The sequence below is a fragment of the Mustelus asterias genome, chromosome 12, assembly GCF_964213995.1.
Source record: "Mustelus asterias chromosome 12, sMusAst1.hap1.1, whole genome shotgun sequence".
NCBI lineage: Eukaryota > Metazoa > Chordata > Chondrichthyes > Carcharhiniformes > Triakidae > Mustelus > Mustelus asterias.
In genome coordinates, this window is record NC_135812.1 from 51,268,204 (window position 1) to 51,283,116 (window position 14,913).

At 46.1% G+C, this 14,913-nt stretch overlaps 1 protein-coding gene across 2 annotated transcripts in view; it reads left to right on the forward strand.

The window, feature by feature from the left end:
- Positions 1–1,036: 1,036 nt before the first annotated feature.
- The window catches only part of sumf2 (sulfatase modifying factor 2), a 73,525-nt gene continuing 59,648 nt past the window's right edge, over positions 1,037–14,913 (forward strand). The window contains exons 1-3 of one of the 2 annotated variants that reach the window (XM_078225226.1): positions 1,037–1,181; positions 3,412–3,526; positions 11,326–11,370. In XM_078225226.1, the coding sequence (XP_078081352.1) occupies positions 1,042–1,181; positions 3,412–3,526; positions 11,326–11,370 (300 nt within the window). In that variant the 5' untranslated portion in view covers positions 1,037–1,041. Of the gene's footprint in view, positions 1,182–3,396; positions 3,527–11,325; positions 11,371–14,913 lie in introns of both variants that reach the window. The other variant, XM_078225225.1, reaches the window with a different exon arrangement.

Sequence of the window (14,913 nt, forward strand, 5' to 3'; positions counted from 1 at the left end):
AGCAGGGCCTATTCCTGTGCTGTACTGTTCTTTGAGTGGTGGACCAATGCTGGGAGCTCAACTATTTACAATTTATATCAATGACTTAGATGAAGGGATTGATGGGATGGTTACTAAATTTGCTGATGATACAAAGATGAGTAGGGAGGTAAGTTGTGAAGAGGATGCAAGGAGGCTGAAAGGGATACAGATAGTTAAGTGGGTGGACAAGAAGCAGCTGGTTAGGTGCATTGACACGAACAGGCGCCGGAGTGTGGCAACTAGGGGAATTTCTCAGTAACTTCATTGCAGTGTTAATGTAAGCCTTACTTGTGATTAATAAATAAACTTTAATGGACAGTAATGTGGGCAAATGTGGAATTGTCCATTTTGGCAGGAAGAAAAAAAAGAAGCATATTAAAATGGTGAGAGATTGCAGAACTCTGAGATGCAGAGGTTCTGGGTGTCCTAGTGCATGAATCACCTATAGGTACAGCAAGTAATTAGGAAAGCTAGTGGAATGTTATTTATTGTGATGGGAATTGAGTGTAAAATTAGGATTTTATGCTTCAGTTGTACAGAGCACTAGCGAGAGCTTCTGGACTATTGCGTACAATATTGCTCACCTCATTTAGGAAGGATGCAAATGAGTTGATTGAAACATAAGATCCTGAGGGGTATTGACATGGTGGATGTGGAGTGGATGTTTCCTCTTGTGGGAGAATCTAGAACTAGGGGTCACTGTTTAAAAATAAGGGGTCACCCAGTTAAGACAGATGAGGAGAACTTTTTTCTGTCAGTGTCGGGAGTTTTTGAAACTCCCTTTTTCAAAAGGCAGTGGAAGTAGAGTCTTTGAATGTTTTCAGGGCTAGATTGTTTCTTGAAGAGCAAGGAAATGATCGGTTATGGGAGGTGAGTGGGAGGTTACAGATAGATCAACTGTGATCTTATTAATTGGCAGAGGAAGCTCGAACTGCTTTCCTTACTTAGTTTACAAGTAATAACCCTTATTTATTATTCCTTTCATTTCTTTGTATCTTGTGTGTTTACCTTGTAGATGCGATGGATGTGAAGCTGCCTGGTGGCACATTTCACATGGGCACCGCTGAAGCAGATGCTCGAGATGGAGAAGCTCCTGTCAGAAAAATAACTGTGAAACCATTTGCATTAAATCAGCATCCAGTCACCAACGCAGAATTTAGGTTAGACCAAAATGGTTGGTTTTAAAACCATTTGCTTTAAATAATTTCTAGATGAGGAATTATTGGCGTCGATCGACGCTGCAGAAACTGATGGACTAGCCATATATATACTGTGGCCACAAGAGAAGGTCAAGGCTAGGAATCCTGTAGCAAAAAACTCACCTCCCAACTCCCCAAAGCTTGGATGGGTGCAGCTCCAACAACTCAAGGAGCTCGACACTATCCAGGACAAAGCAGCTGCTTGATTGGCATCCCATCCACAAATATGCACCCCCTCCACCACCGACGAACAGTAGCAGCAGTGTGTACCATCTACAGGATGCACTCAAGCAACTCACCAATGCTCCTTAGACCTTCAAACATACGACCACTACCATCTAAAATGACACGACCAGCAGATACCTGGAAGCACCACCACCTAGAGGTTCCCCTCCAAGTCACTCACCATCCTGACTCCGAAATATATCACCGTTCCTTCAATGTTGCTGGGTCAAAATTCCCTGGGTTCCCCTCCAAGTCACTCACTATCCTGACTCCGAGATATATCACCGTTCCTTCAATGTTGCTGGGTCAAAATCCTGGAACTTCCTCACTAACAGCACTGTGGTGTATATGTATATATACCTCTGGGACTGTGGCGGTACAAGAAAGCAGCTCACCACCACCTCTGGTGGACAGTTAGGGATTGGTGGCCTGGCCAATGATGCCCACATCCTGTAAATGAATTTAAAATAAATTGTCTGGAAGCAACTGCCCCAAACCAAATTCTGTAGCTAAAATATTTGTATACTCAGTTCTTAAACATTAAGAGAGGAAAGTACCAACCAACTCAAGAACAGCTTCTTCCCTGCTGCAGTCAGACTTTTGAATGGACTTACCTTGTTTTAAGTTGATCTTTCTCCACACCCTAGCTATGACTGTAACACTACATTCTGCACTCTCTCGTTTCCTTCTCTATGAACGGTATGTTTTGTCTGCAAAGCGGGCAAGAAACAATACTTTTCACTATATGCTAATACGTGACAATAAATCAAACCAAATCAAACTCTTTACCCAATCCCAAGCCACATTTGTAGCATTGACTTTGTGAAATCACATCCAATGAATGCTACTATTCAGAGCTTTTCTTTGTTTATTTCTCTTCCATTTCTGCAAAAAAATTGGCTCTCATGCTAATATTACCACAATAATTAGAACGAGGATTAGTATTTCAGTCAATTCAATATCCTTGATGAGTGAGCAACTAAACAAAAATAAAATGCTGACACACCATAAAATGCTGCCCACTGAAGTGGTGGAGGCTACCTCGTTGAATATGTTTAAGTCACGGATAGATGGATTTCTGATCGGTAGGGGAATTAAGGGTTATGGGGAGCAGGCGGGTAAGTGGAACTGATTCACTTCAGATCAGCCATGATCTTAATGAATGGCGGGGCAGGCTTGAGGGGCTAGATGGCCTACTCCTGCTCCTATTTCTTATGAACTTACTTATGAACCAGCATCAGAATTGTGCTTTTCGCAAATTCCAACTTTCCATCAATGTTCTCCATACTGCTGAGGATTGTTGAGTCTGGTAGGCGCAGATCCTGAAATGACAATTGCCCAACTCTGTCTGTTCTTCATGTGTGAGCACAACAGGGTCTGTTGGATAATGGGATCCAAGGCTGACCATTTCTCCCTCTCCAGGATATGCAAGTCAAGCATGCCTCCACAATGAGAATCAAAATGGAGACATTTCTGGCCACAGCTTCCCAACATGAAGAAATTGAGCCGCTCAGCAGCAGCAGTGTTTGTGGTTCATTTTACTGATCAATAGCACAGCAGAATACAAACACACCTGTCACATTCACTGATGAATTTTTAAAAATACTTTTCCAATTCAATCAAATCAAGTCCAATTCAGAGTCTCAACAAGTTGAGACATTTCCAATCCAAGCTGACAAGACAGGGCCTACACTCCTGTCTTGGGCCTGATCTACATGAGCCAAGCTGATTGGAGTAGGTGCAGACTCACCTCCTCCAAGGCTTGATCTTATTTGCATCTTAGCCAAAAGGCCGAGATGCCGCTTTTAAAAATTGCTTCAAATGAAGCTTAAATGTAACCTAATGACCTCAACCAAGTGCAGCCTGTCCATACACTTGACCTTAGCCAAAAGGCCGAGAAGCGAATTTACACAGCAGAATTTCTGTGTCTGCTCTTGTCACTGTTACTTAGTTTCTCTTTTTTCAGAGAATTTATCAGATCACAAAAATACAAAACAGAAGCAGAGTCATTTGGCTGGAGTTTCGTATTTGAAGACTTTGTATCGGAAGAATTGAAAAGCAAAGTGACACAAAGAATTCAGGTAATATTAGTTCTCATTACTGAAGTTGTGTTTCAATATTGCACTTAGAATGAATGTTGTAGACATAAGGTTCCATAAGGAAATCTGATTTTGTATCCAGAATCTTTATGTTGATCAATAAGGGTGTAGGTCTCAGAGGAAATACTTCTCTAATAAGCACCTCATAGTTAACTTCTAACCCCCCCATTAAAAACTTGTTTCCTCCCACAGTCCAAAAATGTGCAGATTAGGTGGATTGGCCATGCTAAATTGCCCTTTAGTATCTCAAGATAGATTAGCCAAAGTAGAATGTGTAGGGTTATGGGGATAGGGTGAGGGAGAGGGCCTGGGTAAGACACTGTCAGAGAGTCAGTGCAGACTTGATGAGCCAAATGGCCTATTCCTGTACTTTTGGGGGTTCTATGAAATTCTTTGACATCAATGAGTTTGGGTTGGGGGCAGTAGAACACGATGAGATAGCCAAGGAGTTATGGAAAAACATTGATGGTAAATGCATGTGGGCACAATTATGGCAGATGTAATTTGTTGAAATTTGTTAAATATTGTTTAGTGACAAATGTATATAAAATTTAGAAAGGGAAGAACCAGGAGGATATGTGTAAGTGATAATAGACTTGATGCTTAGCATATCCAATTAGGGCAGGGTTGCATTCAGCAAAGGAAACCAAGCAAAATTTCTGGCCCTTTGTCACCTGGTGACTTTTATGTTCAACAACACTTGATAACTCTTAGAATTCTAGATTTTTGTTTCCCAACCAAATCAAGCTGAAGTACTGATGTCTTATGAACCTGCTGCACCAATCCCTCTTGCTCTTCCACAGCCCTAAGCCTGCACAATTCTAAGCAAATACATCACTTCATACTGACATTGAATTTCATTTGTCACTTTTAGCCTATTTCCCATCTCACCTTCATCGCTTTGCAGTTTCCTTTGGTCTCTAATGTCAAAGGGAGATGGTTAGGTTCTCTGTTGTTGGAAATAATCATTGTCTGGCACTGATAAAAGTTGATTTATAAGTTTATTTATTAGTCACAAATAGGCTTTCATTCACACTGCAATTAAGTTACTGTGAAAATCTCCTAGTTGCCACACTCTGGCACCCGTCCGGGTATACTGAGGGAGAATTTAGCATGGCCAATTCACCTAACCTGCACGTCTTTGGACTGTGGGAGAAAATTGGAGAACCCGGAGGAAACCCACACAGACACGGAGAGAATGTGTAGACTTCACACAGACAGTGACCCAAGCTGGAAATCAAACCCGGGTCCCTGGCTCTGTGAGGCAGCAATGCTGGAATTAATGGTAACTTGCCACTTATCAATGTTGGGTCAGTACCCTAGGACTTCCTTCTCAACAATTCTGGTGTGCTTACACCATGCAGACTGTAAGTGCCTCAAGAAGCTTGCTCAATGTCACCTTCTTGAGGACAATGGGGTTGGAAATAAACATGGATGTCTAGATCCATGAAAACTAGTATAAAATAGAGCCCAAATCTGTTATTGCTTTATACACATGGGACTGCTTCAGTATCTGAGGAGATGTGAATGATACTGAACATTGCAATCATCAGGCTTGATCTTGCTTTTGACCTTATGATGGAGGGAAGGCCATTGGTGAAGCAGCTGAAGATGGCTGGGTCGAGGACACTACCCTGAGATACTCATGCAATGATGTCCTTGGACTGAGATAAATGACTTCTAGCAATCTAATGCAAAGAACCTAAATTGACCTAACCCCTGTATTCATTCAAGGCATCCTAAAACTATTGGTCAATTTCTTCCTTCTTAAGTGAATATTCTTACCATTTTGTTTTATTTTTTAATTTATTTTTCCATCTCCTATGTCTGAAGGGTTAATATGTGGAGATGCCGGCATTGGACTGGGGTAAACACAGGAAGAGGTCTAACAACACCAGGTTAAAGTCCAACAGGTTATAAACCTGTTGGACTTTAACCTGGTGTTGTTAGACCTCTTACAGTGAAGGGTTAATATCCAGAGAAAAGAAGCAGGGGCGACATGAGGATTATTTTGAATGCAGTGAATGATTAAGGGCAGGTGCACTGCCTGCTTGGCTGGTGGATACAGATTCAATAGTAACCTTCGAAAGGGAAGTGGAGAAATACATGAAGGCGACAAATGGCAGGGGTCTGGGGAAATACTGGGAGAGTGGGACTAACTGGATTGCTGTTTGTTAGAGCCTGTGTGGAGTCAATGGACGAAATAGCAATGCTCGGTGATAATGATTCATTGCAATCTCAGAAGGAAAAAGGAAAAAAGGCAGAAAATGCTGGAAAATTTCAGCAGCTCTGACAGCATCTGTGGAGCGAGAATAGAATCAATGTTTCAAGTCTGGATGACTCTTTGTCCGAGCTGGATGAAAGGTCATCTTGACTCGAAATGTTGGCTGTGTTCTCTCCACAGATGCTGTCAGACCTGCTGGGATTTTCCAGCATTTTTCTGTTTCAAGTTCCAGCATCCGCAGTATTTTGCTTTTATTTGTCGGAAAGTAGTACTTGGGGACAGGGGGAGACCATTGAGCTTTTTGAGCCTGCTGCAGTATCCAATAAGATCATGGCTGATCTGGTTATAGGCTCAGCTCCACTCTCCTGTCCACACTGCGTAATCATTGACTCCTTTGTCTACTAAAAGTCTGTTTAACTCATTCTGAAGTAAATTTAAAGACCTAGCCTGCATTGCCTTCTGGGGAAGAGAATTCCATACTCTAATGACCCCTTGAGAGAAAATAATTCTCCTCATTCATCTTAAGAGGGAGACCTCATACTTAAACTATCAGCCTGGGTTCTCGCTTTCCCCACATCCTCCTGATAGCCACCCTATCCAGTCCCTTTTAAATCTTTGATGTTTCAATAAGATCATTTTTATTCACCTAAACCTAACTGGGTAGAGACCCACAACCTTTCTTCATAAAATAAACCTCTCATCACAGGACGAAGCCGAGTGAACTTTCTCAGAACAGCTTCCCAAAACACCAGAGAGAGAGAGAGAGACTCTAGGCAAGCCAACCACCAACAGCAGATTTTCCACTCCAGGAAGGCCAGGAAACTTGCTTCCAGCTAACAGCAGAATTTCCGTAACAAGCGAGAGAGAAACACTTTGTTTCAGTTTGATGTCCACTCTCTTCTAAACTAAAACTGCTGCCAAATTAAAAGTGAAACCTTGAATTCACTATAAAAGAAAAAAAAACTGTCCAAAGCACATGACCTGCCAACCAATCTTCCGCCTAACAATGCAGGGCCATTAAACAATCCCAGAAAGTACCCGAGACCCAGAGGAAAAAATAAACAAAAGCCCATTTAAGCAATTGAAGGAGCAATGAAAGGATTTCTAGCAGCCAGCCGGTGCCATAATAAAAGAAAATTGAAGCTATGATAGTGCAGAGAACATGATTTAAAAAAACATTTCTTAAAGATATACTAACGTCACAACAGGCACAAAGTAACCTTAGTTTCCTTGTTCTCCACTATTAATCCTTCTGTCCTCACCTGCAATACAGATGGAATATAGACAAATAGATAAGTGGCAGATGGAATTTAACCCTGAAAAGTGTGAGGTGATGCACTTTGGAAGGATTAATTTGACAGGAAGAACTCAATAAATGGTAGGACTTGGAAGTTCTGTGGAACAAAGGGACCTTAGCGTGTTTGTCCTCAGATCTCCGAAAGCGGAAGGGCATGTTAGAAGGGTGGTGAAAAAGGCAAATGGAAACTTGCCTTTATCAATCGAGGCACAAATTACACAAGCAGGGAAGTCACGTTGGAGTTGTATAGAACTTCGGCCACAGCTAGACTACTGTGTGCAGTTCTGGCCACCACATTATTAGGAAGGATGTGATTGCACTGGAAGGGGTGCAAAGTAGATTAACCAGGATGCTGCCTGCGATGGAACATTTAAGTTATGAAGAGAGGCTGGATAGGCTTGGGTTGTTTTCATTGAAGCAGAGAAGACTGAGGTTGGGACGGGGCGACCTGATCGAGGTGTACAAGATTATGAGGGACATGGACAGAGTGGATAAGGAGCAGCTGTTCCCCTTCGTCGAAGGGTCAGTCACAAGGGGACATAGGTTCAAGGCGAGGGGCAGGAGGTTTAGGGGGGGTGTGAGGAAAACCTTTTTTACCCAGAGGATGGTGATGGTCTGGAATGCACTGCCTGAGAGGGTGGTAGTGGTGGGTTGCCTCACTTGCTTTAAAAGGTATCTGGATGAGGACTTGGCACATAGAAACCAGAAGCAGGAATACACCATTCAGCCCTGTGAGACTGCCCTGCCATTCATTTTGATCATGGCTGATCATCGAATTCAATATCCTGATTCCCCCCTTCCCCCATATCCCTTGATCCCTTTAGCACCAAGAGCTATATCTAATCTCTTTTTGAAGTCAGACAACATTTTAGCCTCAACTACTTTCTGTGGTAGTGAATTCCACACATTCACCACCCTCTGGGTGAAGAAATTTCTCCTCAGTTCTAAAAGGTTTACTCCTTAGCCTCAAACTATGACCCCTAGTTCAGGACTCCCCCACCATTGGGAACATTTTTCCTGAATCTATCTAACCCTGTTAGAATTTTATAAGTTTCTATGAGGTCCCCTCTCACACTTCTAAACTCCAGTGAAGATAATCCTAACCGACTTGGTCTCTCCTCATATGACAGACCTGTCATGTCAGGAATCAGCTTGAATCATAGAATCATAGAAACCCTACAGTACAGAAAGAGGCCATTCGGCCCATCGAGTCTACACTGACCACAATCCCACCCAGGCCCTACCCCCATATCCCTACATATTTACCCACTAATCCCTCTAACCTACGCATCTCAGGACACTAAGGGCAATTTTGAGTATGGCCTATCAACCTAACCCGCACATCTTTGGACTGTGGGAGGAAACCGGAGCACCCGGAGGAAACCCACGCAGACACGAGGAGAATGTGCAAACTCCACACTTGGTAAACCTTCCCCATACTCCCTGTATAACAAGGACATCCTTCCTCAGATAAGTACACCAAAACTGCACACGATACCCCAGGTGTGGCCTCACCAACGCCCTATACAATTACAGCAAAACACCTAATTGTATAGAGCGTTGGTGAGGCCACACTTGGAATATTGTGTGCAGTTTTGGTTTCCTTATCTGAGGAACGCTGTCCTTGCTCTACTCAAATCCTCTGACTACGAAGACCAACATAACCATTTGCCTTCTTTACTGCCTGCTATACCTGCATGCTTACTTTCAGCGACTGATGCACGAGAATGTCATAACATTCAGGGCTATGGGGCCAAGTGCTGGCAGATGGGATTAGGTGAGAGTTCAGATGTTTCTAATGTATCGGCGCAGAGTCGATGGCCCAAGCACCTCTTCTGCACTGTGTGATTCTATCTAATGTTCGCACATTTGTCCTAGCTAATTTTATACTTTTGACATACTACAAAAGTTTTTACTGTCTGCCTTTATGTTTCTCACTAGTTTTCATGCAGTTTTGGTCTCCCTACCTAAGAAAGGATATTCTTACTATAGAGGGAGGTTCACTCGCTGATGCTGGGGTTGCAAGACTGTCCTATGAGGAGAGATTGGTTCAACTATACCTGTATTCACTAGAGATTTGGATGAGAGAAGATCTGATTGAAATGTATAAAATTCTAACAGGGCTGGACAGACCAGATGCAGGGAGAATATTTTCCTTTGTTTGAAGAATCTAGAACCAGGAGGCACCGTTTCAGGATACGAGATACACCATTTAGAACTGAGATGAGGGAAAATTTCTTCACCCAGGATAGTGAATCTGTGCCACAGAAGGCTGGCCACTGAATGTATTCAAGAAAGAGAAAGATTTTTTTAGATTTGAGTGGCTTCAAGGGAGAAAGCGGAATATGGCATTTAGATAGAGGATCAGCCATGATCATACTGAATGGTGGAGCAGGCTTAAAAGACTGAATGGCCTACTCCTAGTTTCTATGTTGTTTTCATATTCACTTTCGTTTGGTCCTCTGCTGCTGGGTTCTGAATTGCTCCCAAGCTCCTCAGACTTACCACGTTTTTAGGGATCCTTATAAGGCTTTGATCTAATGCAATCTTTAATTTTTTTGTTAAGTACAGCTGATATACCTTTCCCTTGAGGTGTTTATGTCTTAGAGGAATTAATATCTGTTGTTGACTGTGTAGTATTTCTTTGAATACTAGCCATTGCCAGTCTACCTTTAAGACAGATAGGTTCTTGATTAATAAGGGGAACAGGCGTTATGGGGAAAAGGCAGGAGAATGGGGATGAGAAAAATATCAGCCATGATTGAATGGCAGAGCAGACTCGATGGGCTGAGTGGCCTAATTCTGCTCCTATGTCTTATGGTTCTTATGGTCAAATCTTTTAGGATTTTTTCCCAATCTGGTATAGCTAACTTGCCCTTCATACCTTTATAATTTCCTTTAAGACCCAGGTTTCAGAATGAACGACATCACTTTCAAACTTAATACAAAATTCTGACATATTATGGTCATTATTTCCCAAAGGCTGCTTCATAGCAAGGTTATTAATCAGCCCTTTCTCATTACACAACAGCTCTCAACATACTGCTCCAAAAATCTATTTCGTACACACTCCAGGAATTCCTCCTTCAGAGCATTAGTGCTGATCTGGTTGATGAGTGAATTGAAGTTGTCTGTTATTACTGTATTACCCACATTACACAAAGCTCTAATTTCCTACTTTATACCGTAGCCAACATTAACACTACAGTTTGGTGGCCTATAAACAACTCCCATCAGTGTTTGCTGTATAAACATTTCCTGTCTGTGTTTGCTGTATGCTCAACTCCGATCAGTATTTGCTGTATACCCAACTCCCGTCAGTGTTTGCTGTATACCCAACTCCCGTCAGTGTTTGCTGTATACACAACTCCCGTCAGTGTTTGTTGTATAACCAACTCCTGTCAGTGTTTGTTGTATACACAACTCCTGTCAGTGTTTGCTGTATACACAACTCCCGTCAGTGTTTGCTGTATACACAACTCCCGTCAGTGTTTGCTGTATACACAACTCCCGTCAGTGTTTGTTGTATAACCAACTCCTGTCAGTGTTTGTTGTATACACAACTCCTTGTCAGTGTTTGCTGTATACACAACTCCCGTCAGTGTTTGCTGTATACACAACTCCAGTCAGTGTTTGCTGTATACACAACTCCCGTCAGTGTTTGTTGTATACCCAACTCCTGTCAGTGTTTGTTGTATACACAACTCCTGTCAGTGTTTGCTGTATACACAACTCCTGTCAGTGTTTGCTGTATACACAACTCCCGTCAGTGTTTGCTGTATACACAACTCCCGTCAGTGTTTGCTGTATACCCAACTCGCTGTGTTTACCCCAGTCCAACGCCGGCATCTCCACATCACCCAACTCCTGTCAGTGTTTGCTGTATACCCAACTCCGATCAGTGTTTGCTGTATACCCAACTCCTGTCAGTGTTTGCTGTATACACAACTCCCACCAGTGTTTGTAGTCTGTACTATTTTTGCCGCAAAAACTACTGCTGCCATACTGAGTCCTTATTACTTTATGACTATGAGACAATGTTTAAGAGCATACACTAGATCCTACTGAAGTTTTTGTTTGTACGGACTCGCATTTTTTTCTAATATTTTTGTTTGTAATGTTTTTAAAAGTCAAAAATAGCCACAAACTTTGCTAATGCTGACTAATGTTCACTAATGCTGCAGTGAAAAGTAGAATGTTATGTTTTATGCATGGTAACATTATTTGGAAGAATGACGTGCTGACATATTGCTGTTTCAGTCTGCTCCTTGGTGGCTACCGATTGAAAGAGCATTTTGGAGACAGGTGAGTCTTGTAGAATGAAAGGCTGCTTTTTCTCTGCAGTTTGTTTCACAGCAATATACTTCGTTGAGGAAAAGTAAAATGCATGGAACAAATATTTTGATGAAGGACCTTATAACAACCAAGTTATCGACATTAGTGTCACTCTTGTCGATTTTCACGTTGTCAATGTGAATGTACAAAAGAGGCATCTCCAAAGAAATTCATCCCAAAACCTTCATTTCAAAGCAAAATGATTGGTTCCCCTTTGACAAACCTATCAGGGGTAAAGCACAAAGGAATTTTAAGGTCCAAAGTTTCCTGACAGATATTGGAAATGAAACATAAGTTATATATTCTTCCTGGATTGTGGAGACTTTTGTTAAAAACCCACATATTTGAAATTGTTTACTATATATCTGAAATCCTAATGCTAATATGTTATCTCACAGTCAAACCAATGGCTTTGATGCTTAATTAACCATACGTTTCTGATCATTTGGCACATTTTTGATCACCATCAACATGCAACATCTGGGATGGGGGAAACAAGGTGTACGGAAGAGGGAGGGCACAAACTGACACAGAAAACCGAGGGAGAGGGGGGGACAGTGACACAGAAACCCGAGGGGGTGGGGGGGACAGTGACACAAACCCGAGGGGGTGGGGGGGACAGTGACACAAACCCGAGGGGGGGGGGGAGACAGTGACACAGAAACCCGAGGGGGAGGGGGGACACTGACACAGACACCCGAGTGGCAGGCGGGGGCACTGACATGGAAACCCGAGGGGGAGGGGGTCACACTGAGAGAGAAACCTGAGGGGAGGGGGCACACTGAGAGAGAAACCCGAGGGAAGGAGGGAACATTGATGCCGAAACCTGAGGGAAGGGGGGGACACTGACGCAGAAACCCGAGAGGTTGGGGAGGAACACTAAGACAGAAACCCGAGGGGGAAGGTGGACACTAAGACATTATCCCGAGGGAGTGGGGGGGGGGCACTGATACAGAAACCCGAGGGGGAGGGGACAAACTGACACAGAAACCTGACGGGGTGGGGGGGGGGGGGGACGCTGACGCAGAAACCCAAGAGCAAGGGGGGCACACTGACAGAGAAACCCGAGGGGGAGGGGACAAACTGACACAGAAACCTGACAGGGGGAGTGGGGGGGGGGAGAGAGACACTGACGCAGAAACCCAAGAGCAAGGGGGGCACTGACAGAGAAACCCGAGGGGGAGGGTGACATTGACACAGAAAGCGAAGGGGGAGAGGGTCACACTGAGAGAGAAACCCGAGGGAAGGAGGGAAAACAGATGCCGAAACCTGAGGGGGAGGGGGGGACACTGACACAGAAACCTGAGGGGGAAGGGGGGGACACTGACACAGAAACCTGAGGGGGGTGGGGGGGACACTGACACAGAAACCTGAGGGGGGAGGGGGGGACACTGACACAGAAACCCGAGGGGGAGGGGGGGACACTGACACAGAAACCCGAGGGGGAGGGGGGGACACTGACACAGAAACCCGAGGGGGAGGGGGGGACACTGACACAGAAACCCGAGGGGGAGGGGGGGACACTGACACAGAAACCCGAGGGGGAGGGGGGGACACTGACACAGAAACCCGAGGGGGAGGGGGGGACACTGACACAGAAACCAGAGGGGGAGGGGGGGACACTGACACAGAAACCTGAGGGGGGTGGGGGGGACACTGACACAGAAACCTGAGGGGGGAGGGGGGGACACTGACACAGAAACCTGAGGGGGGAGGGGGGACACTGACACAGAAACCCGAGGGGGAGGGGGGGACACTGACACAGAAACCCGAGGGGGAGGGGGGGACACTGACACAGAAACCCGAGGGGGAGGGGGGGACACTGACACAGAAACCCGAGGGGGAGCGGGGGGACACTGACACAGAAACCCGAGGGGGAGGGGGGGACACTGACACAGAAACCCGAGGGGGAGGGGGGGACACTGACACAGAAACCAGAGGGGGAGCGGGGGACACTGACACAGAAACCCGAGGGGGAGGGGGGGACACTGACACAGAAACCCGAGGGGAAGGGGGGGGACACTGACACAGAAACCCGAGGGGGAGGGGGGGACACTGACACAGAAACCTGAGGGGGAGGGGGTGACACTGACACAGAAACCCGAGGGGGAGGGGGCGACACTGACACAGAAACCTGAGGGGGAGGGGGGGACACTGACACAGAAACCTGAGGGGGAGGGGGACACACTGACACAGAAACCCGAGAAGGAGGGGGGGACACTGACACAAACCCGAGGGGGAGGGGGGGACACTGACACAGAAACCCGAGGGGGTGGGGGGGACACTGACACAGAAACCCGAGGGGGAGGGGGGACATTGACACAGAAACCCGAGGGGGAGGGGGGGACACTGACACAGAAACCCGAGGGGGTTGGGGTCACACTGACACAGAAACCCGAGGGGGTGGGGGTCACACTGACACAGAAACCCGAGGGGGTGGGGGTCACACTGACAGAGAAACCCAAGAGGGAGGGTGGGACATGGATCCAGAATTCTAAGGGGAAGGGGGACACTGACACAGAAACCCGAGGGGGAGGGACATGGAGACAGAAACCCGTGGGGGAGAGGTGGACACTGAGACAGTATCCTGAGTGGGTGGAGTCAGACAGACATGGAAAACCGAGAGGGAGGGGGGGACACATAGTGACAATGAGACCCAAGGGGGAGTGGGGGTCACTGACACAGAAACCCGAGAGGGAGGGAGGCACACTGATAAAGAAACCTGAGGGGGAGGGGCTCACTGAGAGAGAAACCTGAGGGGGAGGGAGGGCACGGATCCCAAAATCTGAGGAGAAGGGAGACACTGACACAGGAATCTGAGGGGGAGGGGAGGGACACTGACACAGAAACCCAATGGGTGAGGGACACTGACACAGAACCACAAGGAGGAGGGGGGGAGACTGACACTGAAACCCGGCGGGTGGGGTGGGACATTGACACAAAAACCCAGAGGGGTTGGGCGGGACATGGACACAGAATCCTGAGGGGGAGGGGGCTCGCTGACACAGAAACGCGAGGGGGCGGGGGTCACACTGAGAGAGAAACCCGAGGGGGAGGGGGGAATACTAACAGAGACCCGAGGGGGAGAGGGGGGACACTGACACAGAAACCCGAGGCGGAGGGGGCACACTAACACAGAAACGCTAGGGGGTGGAGGTCACACTGAGAGAGAAACCCGAGGGGGGACAATGACACAGATACCCGGGGGGGGGAGGAAGGGGGAACACAGACGCAGTAACCCGAGGGGGAAAGGGGGGCGGTGACAAATAAACTCGAGGGGGAGGGGGGCACTGACACAGAAACCCAAGAGGGAAGGGGTGACACTGAGACAGAACCCCGTGGGGCAGTGGGCTTACTGACACTGACACAGAAACTTTAGGGGGAAGGTGACACTGACACAGAAACCCGCAGGGGAGGGGACACTGACACAGAACCACGAGGGGGAGGAGGGGGACACTGACACAGAAATCCAAGGGGCCGGTGGGGGACACAGAGACCCGAGGGGGAGGGGGG